At 34.6% G+C, this 15,752-nt stretch overlaps 3 protein-coding genes across 4 annotated transcripts in view; 1 reads left to right on the forward strand and 2 right to left on the reverse strand.

Annotated features, from left to right (window-relative positions):
- The window catches only part of LOC115225006 (zinc finger protein 239-like), a gene marked incomplete at its 3' end in the record, with an annotated part of 188,247 nt that overhangs the window by 51,090 nt on the left and 121,405 nt on the right, over nucleotides 1–15,752 (reverse strand). The window lies entirely within an intron of this gene.
- LOC118768185 (zinc finger protein 91-like) overlaps nucleotides 1–15,752 on the reverse strand; it is a 339,442-nt gene that overhangs the window by 34,069 nt on the left and 289,621 nt on the right. The window lies entirely within an intron of this gene.
- Nucleotides 3,218–15,752, forward strand: part of LOC115225010 (zinc finger protein 208-like) — a 34,908-nt gene continuing 22,373 nt past the window's right edge. The window contains exons 1-4 of the mRNA XM_036514149.1: nucleotides 3,218–3,585; nucleotides 4,006–4,089; nucleotides 4,174–4,223; nucleotides 11,624–11,628. Coding sequence (XP_036370042.1) covers nucleotides 3,357–3,585; nucleotides 4,006–4,089; nucleotides 4,174–4,223; nucleotides 11,624–11,628 — 368 coding nt within the window. The 5' untranslated portion in view covers nucleotides 3,218–3,356. The remainder of the gene's footprint in view (nucleotides 3,586–4,005; nucleotides 4,090–4,173; nucleotides 4,224–11,623; nucleotides 11,629–15,752) is intronic.

The raw sequence follows: 15,752 nt of genomic DNA on the forward strand, positions 1-15,752 counted from the left end.
AAGTCATTCACTGAAAAAGTTCGCTTAACTGCTCAGAAACGTTTGCATACAGGTGAGAAACCATATCATTGCGATATCTCTGAAAAGTCATTCACTCTAAAAGGAAACTTAACTGCTCACATGCGTTTGCATACAGGTGAGAAACCATATCACTGTGATATCTGTGGTAGGTCATTTGCTCGAAACTTTGTATTAAGTATTCACAAACGCGTTTATTCAGGTGATAAACCATATCGCTGTGATATCTGTGGTAAGTCATTCTCTCAAAAAAGTAGCTTAACTACTCACAAACATCTGCATACAGGTGAGGAACCATATCACTGTGATATCTGTGGTAAATCATTTGCTCTGAATAATGCATTAACCACACACAAACGCATTCACACAGGTGAGGAACCATATCACTGTGATATCTGTGGTAAATCATTTGCTCTGAATAATGTATTAACCACACACAAACGCATTCACACAGGTGAGAAACCTTATCACTGTGATATCTGTGGTAAATCATTTGCTCTGAATAATGCATTAACCACACACAAACGCATTCACACAGATGAGAAACCATATCAGTGTGATATTGGGCAAGAAGTAAAAAGTTTTTTTGCCCATGATACTACATGGACTCAAAGTAAGGCATGTGTAAGATTTGAATGAAATTGGTTGTGTAGTTCTCAAGTTTAAGGGATTCACGCTGACGGACAGACGCACATTCTCATCTTTATAGATATAGACGTGTGTGTGTGTGTCTGACATCAACATTCAACAGACTGAACTAAAGTAAAGTGAGGTTCTGATCTTGTGATGGTTTTCAATAGAAATAGAGGGACGTAGCAATGGCGTGAATGGGTATAAGTCTGATCGATTAAGAAGCAAAAAGCTGGGTTAGCCAGCTATTTTTATTAATGAAATGCTGGACGTTCTAGAAACTTCCAAGAGAAATGCCAAGCTTTTTGAATGATTAAGAATCAGGTCTCATAACATTGATGCTTAGAGAAGACTAAGAAAGGGAGGTTGCTCTATCATCTTTCTTGCAATGGAGATCATTCCAGTATCTAGATTTTGCTACAGACTCATTCCTTTCTTCTGATATTGCTAGCCTTGAGCAAAAATCTAATGCCGATATTAATTTATAATGTGTATCAAAACTTTAAGAGGAGAGTGGCGAAGAGAAAGCGAAATAAAGTATATGGGCAACAAGATCTCTTAAGAATATTTCTACAGAAATTCTAGCCAGCATTGATTTTTAGCTACAACGTTTGGCATCGAGAAGACAGATGTAAATAATAAAACTTCAGATAACATAATATTGTAAAGATCACTGCTAATGCCGTAGAACGTGGTGTTGGCTTACAAGAACATTTAATATACGTTATGATATATTACGGTTGCTTAATGAAATATGCTGCCGATTTAGGATTTAGGATTGGCTAAAATAACATAACTTTTAGCTCGTAACTTTATTATTCATTTCTAGAAAATAATCTTCAGCATTTCAAAACAGCATTCTTTCCTTCTTAAATAATAATCTGACGAAATTTGAGATGTATCAAATTTCATATCTACTATTAAGCATAATGATGAAAATTTTCCCTTTTACCCAATTTAAAATTACCAGAGAATCATAATATTAAAAATGATCTACTATCTCAGATGCTTCAGTGGAATTTTAGGATAAACTTAACTTCTGTAAATTTGATTTAAATATATTTTAATTTATTCCAAATAATCTTGTTTCTAATCTTTTCACCAGATACCGAAGGTTCGTTTCCTTCATTTCATTTCTAGTTTCGTATCTTTTTTTGTAATTCCCATAAATAAAATATAATTTCGTCTAGATATACTTTACAATCCAAGGTTTAAAAAGTCTGTATTATATTTTTAAGTGTATTTTGATGCAATTAAAAAGGAAAAAAATGATAACATTTATTTTATAACAAAAGATTGATGCCATAACGTACACAATCTCCAGAGTTTTTTCGTTTCGCTGTTTACCGTGTCGGTTTTTCAATCGTCTTACAATTCAATTATCCGTTGAAACGTCTCTTAAGCTTAATTAAAGACATTTCACATTAAACCCGGATTTATATAAAACACCAGGTAAGTAATTAATATACATTTCGGTTAAGTCGACGTCTTTGAATGCTTTGCCCTTTTATGTGTACGAAATATACCGTAATTAATTGAGTTTAATTGATTATAGCAGTCACATAAAATGATAATTAATTAGTGAACTCAGGTGAATGTCGCAAACCGTTTCTGCGTGGTCCCTTTCGCTTTGTATCGGCGATCGTTGTCTACGTGTATATTCGGGTAAATCTGGACAAGTGCACCCGAAAGATATACCTCTGTTTATACGTTATATAGGAAAACAGAAATTCACTTATAATGATAGAAAAACCAAAAAGATTACTGTACTCTGATTGTCGTTCTGTTTAACCACACAAAGAAGCGACCACCTTGTGGTTATGGATACGAGAACAATGATACAGTGCCAAAGGGACAGGATTAGGGAGTTGGAGGCAAGCATCGTGCATGAATCGGAGAGATATAGAGACGTAGCTTGGTTTCGTGTGATAAAGTGTGTGAGAAGTTTTCTTGTTAAAAGTGGGTGAAACACACTGCTTCTAGAACTCAGTTGCACATTTATGTGGGTACTACTAGCGAACAGTGGTCCCGGTGCGCGCACTCGCGTATCCGTGCTAGCTAGTCGTAAGTAGTCGATCCTAGAACGACTTTTTAACCCAAACCCTAGACCTAACCGTAACCCTAACCTTAGTTCGTTTAAAATGTTAGATAATATCTGAAGGTGGAGGAGCCGATGCCTGTGAATATGTAGACATTACCTCAAGGTTGTAGAATATAATTTTAATAACAAAATAGAAAGTAACTCATGAGGTAAAAATTTATATCCACAGTTTATCCTTATGAAAACATACTAACATTTCTATTATTGAATCTCTCCTTTTAAACTATTTTCTTTATTTTATATTGTTTCTATATCATTTCAGAACATCAGACGTCTGTGGCATGAACGGATTTTTACTTGAGATACGTCATGAATATTAATAAACTTTGAAAGACTAAAGGAAGATGTGATAAATAACAGATATAAACATGTTTATATATATCTACGAATCAATAATTGAAATACTGTGTTCTTGTCTGAGATTGATAGATATTTTACTTCCTCACTGCCTGAAATATTTACATTTCACATTCTAATTAAACATGGATACATTTACAAGGAAATGTATGGCCTTCGGATACTGAAGTCAACAGAAACATATATATATAAGAAGAAATACAAGAAAAATATTTATTTATTGTGGTAGTATCAGAAACATTGTAGAACAATGAGTTATGTGAGAAATGTAAAGGATATCTTACTTCGTGAAGAGATGACGAAAGAAGGAGAAAAATTATCGTACTGTTGTGATATCTGCAAAAAGTCTTTCTCTCGCAGAGGGAACCTAACTACTCATAAATGCATTTCTACTGGAGAGAAACCATATGACTGTGATATCTGTGGTAAAACATTCCCTGGATTTAGTAACTTAACTACACACAAACGCATTCACACAGGTGAGAAACCATATCATTGTGATATTTGTGGTAAAACATTCCCTGTGTTTAGTAAATTAGCTACACACAAACGTATTCACACAGGTGAGAAACCATATCGTTGTGATATTTGTGGTAAAACATTCCCTGTGTTTAGTAACTTAACTACACACAAACACATTCACACAGGTGAGAAACCATATCACTGTGATATATGTGGTAAAACATTCTCTGTATTTAGTAACTTAACTTCACACAAACGCATTCACACAGGTGAGAAACCATATCGCTGTGATATCTGTGGTAAGTTATTCTCTCATAAAAGTAACTTAACTATTCACAAACGTCTTCATACAGGTGAGAAACCATATCACTGTGATATCTGTGGTAAATCATTCACTCAAAAAGGTAGCTTAAGTAAACACAAACGCATTCACACAGGTGAGAAACCATATCGCTGTGATATCTGTGGTAAGTCATTCACTGAAAAAGGTCACTTAACTGCTCACAAACGTTTGCATACAGGTGCGAAACCATCTCACTGCGATATCTGTGGTAAATCATTCACTCTAAAAGGTAGCTTAACTAAACACAAACGCATTCACACAGGTGAGAAACCATATCGCTGTGATATCTGTGGTAAATCATTCACTCAAAAAGTTAGCTTAACTAAACACAAACGCATTCACACAGGTGAGAAACCATATCGCTGTGATATCTGTGGTAAATCATTCACTCAAAAAGTTAGCTTAACTAAACACAAACGCATCCACACAGGTGAGAAACCATATCGCTGTGATATCTGTGGAAAGTCATTCACTGAAAAAGGTCACTTAACTGCTCAGAAACGTTTGCATACAGGTGAGAAACCATATCATTGCGATATCTCTGAAAAGTCATTCACTCTAAAAGGAAACTTAACTGCTCACATGCGTTTGCATACAGGTGAGAAACCATATCACTGTGATATCTGTGGTTGATCATTTGCTCGAAACTTTGTATTAAGTATACACAAACGCATTCATACAGGTGATAAACCATATCGCTGTGAAATCTGTGGTATTTCATTCACTCAAAAAGGTAACTTAGATACTCACGTACGTTTGCATACAGGTAAGAAACCATATGGCAGTGATATCTGTGGCACGTCATTCACTCATAAAGTTAGCTTAACTATTCATAAGTGCATTCATACAGTGAGAAACCATATCATTGTGATATCTGTGGTAAATCCTTTGCTCTCAATGATACTTTAATTAAACACAAACTCATCCATACAGGAGAGGAAACACATCCTTGACACCATCATCATTTTCATCTCCAAGCTGTCCATTACCCAACGTATTTTGCTTTATTTCTTCCAATATGTGAGGAAAAATTTCATTGCCAGTCAATGCTGGGTGCCTCTGCTGGTTCATTATATAATCTTACTCTTACATGTTGTAAATCATTATTCATGATTATTATTATAATTATTGAATTAAAAAATGTTTTGTAATTTTTTTTTTGGGTATGAAATGAAATAATTGTAGGTGATGATATTAAATAATTCATAAAATAATTTATATCCAATAGATGTCTCCATTTTCTAACTTATTAATAATACCTATAATATATATATACATACATATATATATACATATATATATATATATATATATAAATTAGTAATGCTATACTAGAGTATTGCATTCCAGTGAAGAATAGCCCGTGAGGGAAAATTATACAAAGAAGTAAATATATGGCACAACGAAGTACCGATATTTACTGGAAATAGCGAAAGTAATAATACGACGCTAATGTATAGCTTCACCGCGTATGTACTAGCAAAAATGCGTGAGTGCAACAAACCTGAAAAAAATTGTCTTACCTCCAGGGAGAACATCTGAAAGATGAAATACCTTTACTGGAAAGCAATACCCTAGCATTGCATTACTAATTTATTGAAACTTCTTCACCGTTCTGTTAGCGTTTCGGTGTTTCAGTCGAGTGTATTGTTAGTAATGTGGTAACATCTGAAATGTTGTCGTGGTATATGTTTGGCTGATGAAGATAGATCAAGTATATGTGTGCAGGCATATCTTGAAAAATCTGAAACCGGCTCCGGTCCCACATTATCCTTTTCTAGGTATTTCATCTTTCAGATGTTCTCCCTGGAGGTAAGACAATTTTTTTCAAGTTTGTTGCACTCACGCACTTTTGCTAGTACATACGCGGTGAAGCTATACATTAGCGTTGTATTATTACGTTCGCTATTTCCAGTAAATATCGGTACTTCGTTGTGCCATATATTTACTTTAATATATATATATATATATATATACTAGCAGTGATACCCTGCGTTGCCCGTGTTACATGCAATTGAAGAATTAGACTTTTCTGTAATGAACTGGAGTACCTATGATTAGAATTTCATCAAAATTGCAGAAATTGTAATCATGACACATGTATCCCATACTACTGATTTTTATGCACAGGTTCCAAAATTCCAGTCTTATAGAATCTGTTAAAAGGATTTTGCTCCTGGAATATGGAGGTCATGGAGCTCTAAAATGTGTGAGTTAAGGCCCCTATTGGGGATGGGTCTTTTAATGTCAAGCAGAGAAGTTGAATTCTTGAGAATGTTTTTTAACTTGGGTTTTATATCTATTGTTTGAATTTCTTTGAAATAGGAATTATATGTATACTCCTTACTCTTTTACTTGTTTCAGTCATTTTACTGCGGCCATGCTGGAGCACCGCCTTTAGTCGAGGAAAACAACACCGGGACTTATTCTTTGTAAGCCCAGTACTTATTCTATCGGTCCCTTTTGCCGAACTGCTAAGTAACGAGGGCGTAAACACACCAACATCGGTTGTCAAGCAATGCTAGGGGGACAAACACAGACACACAAGCACACACACATACATATATATATACATATATACGACAGGCTTCTTTCAGTTTCCGTCTAACAATCCACTCACAAGGCATCGGTCGGCCCGGGGCTATAGCAGAAGATATTTGCCCAAGATGCTACGCAGTGGGACTGAACCCAGAACCATGTGGTTGGTAGGCAAGCTACTTACCACACAGCCACTCCTGCACCTGCATATGTTCACTGGGTTTGTAAAAGAGAGCAAAGGTACAGGAAACCAAAAGACGAATGATCATAAAAAGCAGTCAGCAACTGTACCCAAGTCATTACCACTCCCAATGTAGGATTCCTCACCATCCAGGTGACAGGAACAGCTGAGAGATGCATTATGGATCTATAGGAATTGTTCGGGTGTGACCCAACAGAAATAAAAATTAACAACTGTGTGACGTGAGGGTGAAGGAGAAATGAAAGTGTCACGTCTGGAGTTTGCAAATGACCACTATACACACACGTAACTGGGAAGAATAATTTACAATCTACAAATGTCTTTGAATAACCAGTCACTCATCTGGGAAGGCCTTGAAATCAATGTTACCATCTGGGGACTATGTGTGACCCAGTGATAATAAAAAGACTGAAAGGAGGTCTGCAACCAAATAACTTTACTCAACACTTTGCAACTAAATTAGTGGAGGCAAAGATGCCTCTTATTTACTTGACAATTTATGCACCACATTGTAGAAATCACAATCTAAGTATATCTCAAAGCAAAGTCTTACACTGTTGTACCATTGAATTACAAATAATGCTCATTATTTATGCTCGGGTGACCCTACAGCTTCCAAGAGTACAACTGTATTCATCTTTGCTTAGATAAAATGAGTAAATTGTGGGTGTTAAGTCCCCATAAAGAGGTCTTTTTAACTTCTAAGAAGATAAAACTTTATAAATATTACTTCATTTGTGTCTAATATGTATGGTTAAAATTTCATCAATGGCAAAATATATGAAGTGTCATGGGGGTTATGGCCCTTATGCATAGAATATAATTTCCAAATTTCGTAAAGATCCCTTCAGTACTTTTAACCTAGTTTTGGATCATAAAAGAAATGACTAAAATTTGGGAGTTAAGTCCCCCATTAGGGTGTCTTAGAATCCTCGTGAGAAGTGGAAACTTTGAGAATACTTTTTGATGCCTGTTGATTACCCATGGTTGAATTTTCATGAACATCAAAAATTTATGAATTTTCATGGGGGTTCTGCCCCCTTTAAGCCATCTAAAATTCAAACCAAACATATTGCATTATACCCACCCTTATGCATTGAATCTAAGTTCCAAATATGATAAAGATCCATTCAGTAATTTTGGTCCATGAAATTGTATGAAACACGCAGCATTACCCTTCTCCCTAGGGTTGGATTTTATGTTCCAAATTTCATTAGGATCTTTGCAGCAGTTTTCAAATTTATAAGTAACAGACAAACATAAAGACATTGACATTGATATAATAGATATGAATGTGCACACATACATACATGTATATATATACATGTGTGTTTGTGTGTATTCTGTATATATATATATATATATATCTATACACACACTCACAGATAAATTGATAGATACAACTGAGTGGGCAAAGAAATATATGAGACACAGCCTAGTGCTTTTTTTTATGTTGATAAGCCTGGTGTTTATCCTATCAGTTTTGGGGATGTAAATAAACGAACAGCAGTGACGAAGGTGAGACATAGAGACAAAGACACATATAAATTTACACATATATATATACGATTATATATGTATGTATATATACATACACACACACACACACAATGATAAATTGATAGATACAATTTAGTTATATATATAATAAACCAAAATATGAGACACAGCCTAGTGCTTTTTTTATTTTGATAAGCCTGGAACTTATTCTATCAGTTTCTTCTTATGAAACCAGTAAGTAATGGGTATGTAAATAAACAAACAGCAGTGATGAGGGAGAAACACAGAGACAAAGACACACAAATAGACATACATATATTCATACTTTATTTCAGTTTCTGTCTAGAAAATCCACTGACAAGGCTTTGGTTGGTCTGAGGCTATAGCAGAAGACACATGCTAAGTCACCACACAGTGAGACTGAACTCAAGACCGTGTGTTTTGGAACCAAGTTTGTTACCACACAGCCACATCTGCACTTATGTATGTATAGGTGCATATGTATATGCATGTATATATGTGTACATATTACATGTACATGTGTATATATATACATATACAGCTATATGTATACATGTATACATATACATGTTTATATATACATCTATATATATATACATTTGTGCAGATGTATACATACATATATATTATAAATATACTAGCAGTATCGCCCGGCGTCGCTCGGGTTTGTAAGGGAAATAACTATATAAGCATTTTTAGAGAGTTATAGCCAAAAAATAGCAAAAAAATTCATTAAAAATGGAAAAAAAATTAAGGTAAATTTCTTTTTAAATCGTTGACACATCATAGATATTTTTAGAGAGTTACTTCCCTTATATAATAGCGAAAAAATGCATTAAAATGGAAAAATATGATGGTAAATTTTTTTAAATCGTAGACTCATCGTAGACGCGCGCTAATACCCAGAAGGACTCGATATGACTCACGACTATAAGATACCCGGTTTTGGTTACACTGCACCGCAAAATGTGGGAGTAGTTAGGAATCTAAATCGTAGGAGACAGACACACAACTTCACTCTTATATATAAAGATATAAGTCACATAGTTATATACACATACTTTGTTATATACACATTCTTAAAAGAAAATGTTATTTTGAATACAACATTTATAAAGAATAAAATATTTTTTGGTTTTTCTTAACCCTTTCGTTACTATATTTCTGACCAAAATACACCCCTTATGTGTTTCAATTAATTTCTAACGTAATCATAAATTTAGTCTGGTTTCATTAAACAACAATAACTTTTTTATTTATCAATATATTAACGTGAATTTTGGAAGATAATTTAATGAAATGTCCTCAACCAATTCTATACTATAATTTTTGTCACAAAGTGACTCTAATTGCAGGTAGATACAGGTAAATTCAACAATATATAAAATTATTAAAATTTTGTTCAAACATCGCTATAGAAAATGGGTTATTAGCTAATATTCAATTGGGTATACAACAAAATTTTACGATAGAATTTGTTATTCTGGGTAACTTTCTGATACCCATAATAATATTTATGGCAAAATAGGCCTTAATTTCATTTAAGGTTGTGGGAAATAACAAATTATCCTCTTCTCGTTTTGTTTACGTTTAGCGTAACGTTTTGTTTCTGCCGTAATGATTTCAAATGGGCTCATTCGAAAAAGTAAATAGAAATAGTCTAAGGCTTTACTCTTCTGGGAAAGTCTGTGGCTTGGTCCAGTTTCTTCAGAAAAATCACCGAAAGAAACAGTTTTTAAATTTTCACTCCATTCAGGTACCAATTCGTTTTCTTTATCGCTGTCGGATTCACTGTTTTCACTTTAATAGCTGCAAACTTGCAAAGACAAAGGAGGAGAAGGGTGATAGAGTCAGTGAAACAATTCGCTCCCTTTGTGTGTGTGTGCGTTTGCGTGTGGTGTAAACCACATTAAGAAAAACATTTGACATACACACCAGAATGTGAGTTTTCTGTAAATTTTGCTTAATTGGAGTTTAAATTTTAAAAACTGGACCTGGCATGACCCGATGCATTCTACTCTTAAAAATGCTAGGTAAATTGTAATTGAAGAAATCCTATATTGTAGATTTCTATAACTTACAAAGGGAGGCAGATAAAATCTGCCTTTTATAATAAGAGATTATAAAAGGCAGATTTTATCTGCCTCCCTTTGTAACTTATAGAAATCTACAATATAGGATTTCTTCAATTACAATTTACCTAGCATTTTTAAGAGTAGAATGCATCGGGTCATGCCAGGTCCAGTTTTTAAAATTTAAACTCCAATTAAGCAAAATTTACAGAAAACTCACATTCTGGTGTGTATGTCAAATGCTTTTCTTAGTCTGGTTTACAGCACACGCAAACGCACACACACAGTGTGCAACGAATAAAGTGAAACTAGATGTAATATTTAAAAAGAAAGCAGCAAACAGAAACAAATAAATACATAATGATTTACTCCTCACACAATTTCTTCAATTAGACTTTACCTATGATTTTTCAAAGAACTTCCATTGGTTCATGCCATACAAAATTTCTTTCAATTTCACCCCCAAATTAAGACAAAATTCGAGAAAACTCAATATTTTAACATTTCACTTTGAAGCCTTTACTCTGCCTATTACTCCCACTTCCTCATTAGACACATAGACACGCTAATTTATACGACAGTGTCAATTGTTGACAGACATTGTAAGCTAACGTGTGTGTGTGTGTGTGTGCGTGTGTGTCTGTGTGTGTGTGCGTGTGTGTGAGGGTGTGTGTGTGTGTGTGTGTGACAGGGACGACCCATTCAGACTGGTCATCCTTTTTGCTAGAAGATCACCTATGCTACACCACTGGTTTTCAGTTCATATTAATCAAATTAATATTCACAAGAAGAAGGACTATTCATTATAATACATCAGTTCCATCGGACAACTGCACAAACATTTGCCATTTTACACATGTATGTAAACAAATTCCTTTCTTTTAGAATTTCAATTCATTTACTTTTTCAATTCATACAAAGTTATTTAGGACGAATATAACATCTAAAGTTATCTCTAAGAAGCAGAAAGATCGCCCAAAAGTGTATATAGATATTTAAATGTATTTATATATTCATCTATACACACATGTATGTATATATATATATATACATACATAAGACAGTAAGGTGTGATTTGAGGGAGATTTGGCTGCTATTTCTACCATGTCTAGCTGCCATGTAGGGGTCTCCCTCATAGGCTCATACATACATATATAAATAGATAAGACAGTAAGGTGTGATTTGGGGGAAATTTGGCTGCTATTTCTACCAGGTCTAGCTACCATGTAGAGGTCCCCCTCATTGGCTCATATATATATACATACATAAGACAGTAAGGTGTGATTTGAGGGAGATTTGGCTGCTGTTTCTACCAGGTCTGTTAGGCCTTCTCATGTAAACTCAAGCTTTCTCATGCCTTGAACATAAGACCAAAGCAGAGAATGTATTCTTTTATTCTTCTGCTTTTTCCAGCCATTGGTCTGTGGCCATGCTGGGGCAATGCCTTGAAGAATTGTAGTTTAAGGAATCAACTCCAGTTTTATTTTTGTAAGCATTGTACTTATTCTATCTGTTTCCTTTGTCAAACCACTAGGTGACAGGGATGTAAACAAACCAACATTCGTTGTCAAGCAGTGGTGGAGGACAATCACAAGCACAGACACGCACACACACACACACATACATGCATACACATATACACACATACATACATACATACATATATATATATGTGTGTATATATATATTGCAGCGTGGAAGGTGTTTGTAAGCCATTTAAGAAACACACAAAAACCGTTAGATTCACTTCAACATTTAAATTTAATTTGCCAAAATATTTTCCTCGCTTTGAGACCGTAACCTGTTCACTGACAAAAATATCGTGCTAACAGGTGGCGGTCTCAAAGCGACGAAAATATTTTGACAAATTAAATTTAAATGTTGAAGTGAATCTAACGGTTTTTGTGTGTTTCTTAAATGGCTTATAAACACTTCAATGCTGCAACTGTTTTCGTTCCAGCACACGATCTCAGATCAAGTCACTTGCTATGCAAGTACATCTCTGTAACTATATATATATTTATATATATATATATATATATATGTATATTGGTAAAAACAGTAAGATAACAAAAGAAAGAAAGAGACCTCAATATTATGTAAATAGAGGAAATCTTTATATATAAAAGTGAGGTTGTGTGTCTGTCTCCTACGATTTAGATTCCTAACTACTCCCACATTTTGCGGTGCAGTTTAACCAAAACCGGGTATCTTATAGTCGTGATTCATATCGAGACCGTCTGGGTATTAGCGCGCGTCTATGATGAGTCTACGATTTTAAAAAAATTTACCATCAATTTTTCCCATTTTTGACATATATAAGGGAAGTAACTCTCTAAAATTTATTATTAAATCTCAGAACGTAAAAAGCTACAGTAACACCCCTCCCCCTTTGTGGTTAGCCATATTGAGATGGCTATTATACTTTACATCTCTAAAAATGCTTATATAATTATTTCCCTTACAAACCCGAGCAACGCCGGGCGATACTGCTAGTAAGAGATATATATGTATGCCTATATATATGTGAGATAATAGTTTCACTTTAACAGTTTCGGTATTAAAGAGATTTGAGATTGAACCATAGTAATGTGAGGTTCTGGTCTTTTTTCATGGACTGCAGCCATGCTGGGGCACCACCTTAAAGGGATTTATTTGAATGAAGCAATCACTGTCCTTATTTTCATACCAGGCCCCTAATTCTATTGGCCATTGTTGGCAAACTGCTAAGCCATGCCGATGTTAGCAAACCAACACCTAGTGTCAAGCAGTGATGGGAAACAAACACAAACAGACCACACACATATACACACTAGCACACACACACATATACACACTAGCACACATATACATACATGCATACACTGGACATCTTACAGCTTCCACCATAGCCTTGGGCTATAGTAGAAGACAGTTTCCGAAGGTACGACTTAGTAGGACTGAACCTCGACCCATGAGGTTCTGAAGCAAACTTCTTACCACACAGCCACGCCAAAGACTCCATATATATAAAAGAAATAAATCCGCATTGAAACTCCTGGTGACTCCCATGGTATATTAAGAATATAGCATGGGGCATCACTAGCGACTCCTTATATTATATTTAGAATATAGTGCAGGGAGTCATCGGTGACTTGGTAGATAAATTGTTAAAACATTATTAAAATGCTCAACCCATTGTCTGAACAAGGAAGGTGGCTTTATCAGTATGTTAGTCGCATACCTAGACTTTATATGGGTTATTGTTCCATAAACTATATTTACATCAACTTAATAGGCTTTCACATCATTTATGTAGCGAATATTCAGCAATCATGGCTTCACCTGTAAAGACTATTACCTATGTGATCAATAAAATATGGCCAATCACAGCTTCACGTTGAACAGGCTCCAACATTTGGTGCACTCCCTTCTAAAGTCTATCAATAAAGATAAAAGTATCACCATCCAAGGAACTCTGGGATGTAGCAGAAAGCATGAGACAAGGCAGACACAGGCAGCGGCTGAACCAAGCTGTTATATGTTCATGTATATGTGTATGTATACATATATACGAATATAGAACATATATACATTCGTATATATGTATACCTAAACATATAATACAGGTCAATATCAATATAATGAACTATCAGTAGATGGTATCATTATGTTAAAAATGATGTAATATCTCAGATGCTCGAGTGGAATTTTGGGATTAACCTAACTCGCCTAACATTTATTTAGATATTTTTTAATCTATTCCAATTAATCTTTTGACCAGATAACGATCCATCGTTTGCTTCGTTTCATTTCTAGTTTCGTATCTTTTTTTATAATTCCCATTAATAAAATATAATTTCGTCCTAGATATCCTTTACAATCCATGATTTAAGAAGTCTGTATTATATTTTTATGTGTATTTTGAGGCAATTAAAAAGGAAAAATTTGGTAACATTTATTTTATAAATAACAAATGATTGATGACATAACGTACACAATCTCCCGATTTGATTTCGTTTCGCTGTTTACCGTGTCGGTTTTTCAATCGTCTTACAATTCAATTATCCGTTGAAACGTCTCTTAAGCTTAATTAAAGACATTTCACATTAAACCCGGATTTATATAAAACACCAGGTAAGTAATTAAAAGACATTTCGGTTAAGTCGACATCTCTGAATGCTTTGCCCTTTTATGTGTACGAAATATACCGTAATTAATTGAGTTTAATTGATTATAGCGGTCACGAGGCCAGCATCTTGCACGAAGCGGAAATGTGACGAAGCGGAAAGATATAGAGACGTAGCTTGGTTCGGTGTGGTAAAGTGTGCGAGAAGTTTTCTTGTTAAAAGTGGGTGAAACACACTGCTTCTAGAACTCAGTTACACATTTATGTGGGTACTACTAGCGAACAGTGGTCCCGGTGCGCGCACTTGCGTATCCGCGCTATTTAGTCGTAAGTAGTCAATCCAAGAACGACTTTTAACCCTAACCTTAGTTTGTTTAAAATGTTAGATAATATCTGAAGGTGGAGGAGCCGATGCCTGTGAATATGTAGACATTACCTCAAGGTTGTAGAATATAATGTTAATAACAAAATAGAAAGTAACTCATGAGGTAAAAATTTATATCCACAGTTTATCCTTATAAAACATACTAACATTTCTATTATTGAATCTCTCCTTTTAAACTATTTTCTTTATTTTATATTGTTTCTGTATCATTTCAGAATATCAGACGTCTGTGGCATAAACGGATTTTTACTTGAGATATGTCATGAATATTAATAAACTTTGAAAGACTAAAGGAAGATGTGATAAATAACAGATATAAACATGGATACATTAAGAAAGAAATTTATGGCCTTCGGATACTGAAGTCAACAGAAACATATATATATAAGAAGAAATACAAGAAAAATATTTATTTATTGTGGTAGTATCAGAAACATTATAGAACAATGAGTTATGTGAGAAATGTAAAGGATATCTTACTTCGTGAAGAGATGACGAAAGAAGGAGAAAAATTATCGTACTGTTGTGATATCTGCAAAAAGTCTTTCTCTCGGAGAGGGAACCTAACTACTCATAAATGCATTTCTACTGGAGAGAAACCATATCACTGTGATGACTGTGGGAAATCATTTGCAGCAAATAGTACCTTAAAAACTCATAAATGCAGTTACACAGGAGAAAAACAATATCACTGTGATATTTGTGGTAAAACATTCCCTGGATTTAGTAACTTAACTAGACACAAACGCATTCACACAGGTGAGAAACCATACCACTCTGATATCTGTGGTAAATCATTCACTCAAAAAGGTAGCTTAACTACTCACAAACGTTTGCATACAGGTAAGAAACCATCTTACTGTGATATCTGTGGTAAATCATTCACTCGAAAAAGTAGCTTAACTACACACAAACGCATTCACACAGGTGAGAAACCATATAGCTGTGATATTTGTGGTAAAACATTCACTGTGTTGAGTAACTTAACTACACACAAACGCATTCACACAGGTGA

This window comes from Octopus sinensis, linkage group LG27 (genome assembly GCF_006345805.1).
Source record: "Octopus sinensis linkage group LG27, ASM634580v1, whole genome shotgun sequence".
Taxonomy (NCBI): Eukaryota; Metazoa; Mollusca; class Cephalopoda; order Octopoda; family Octopodidae; genus Octopus; species Octopus sinensis.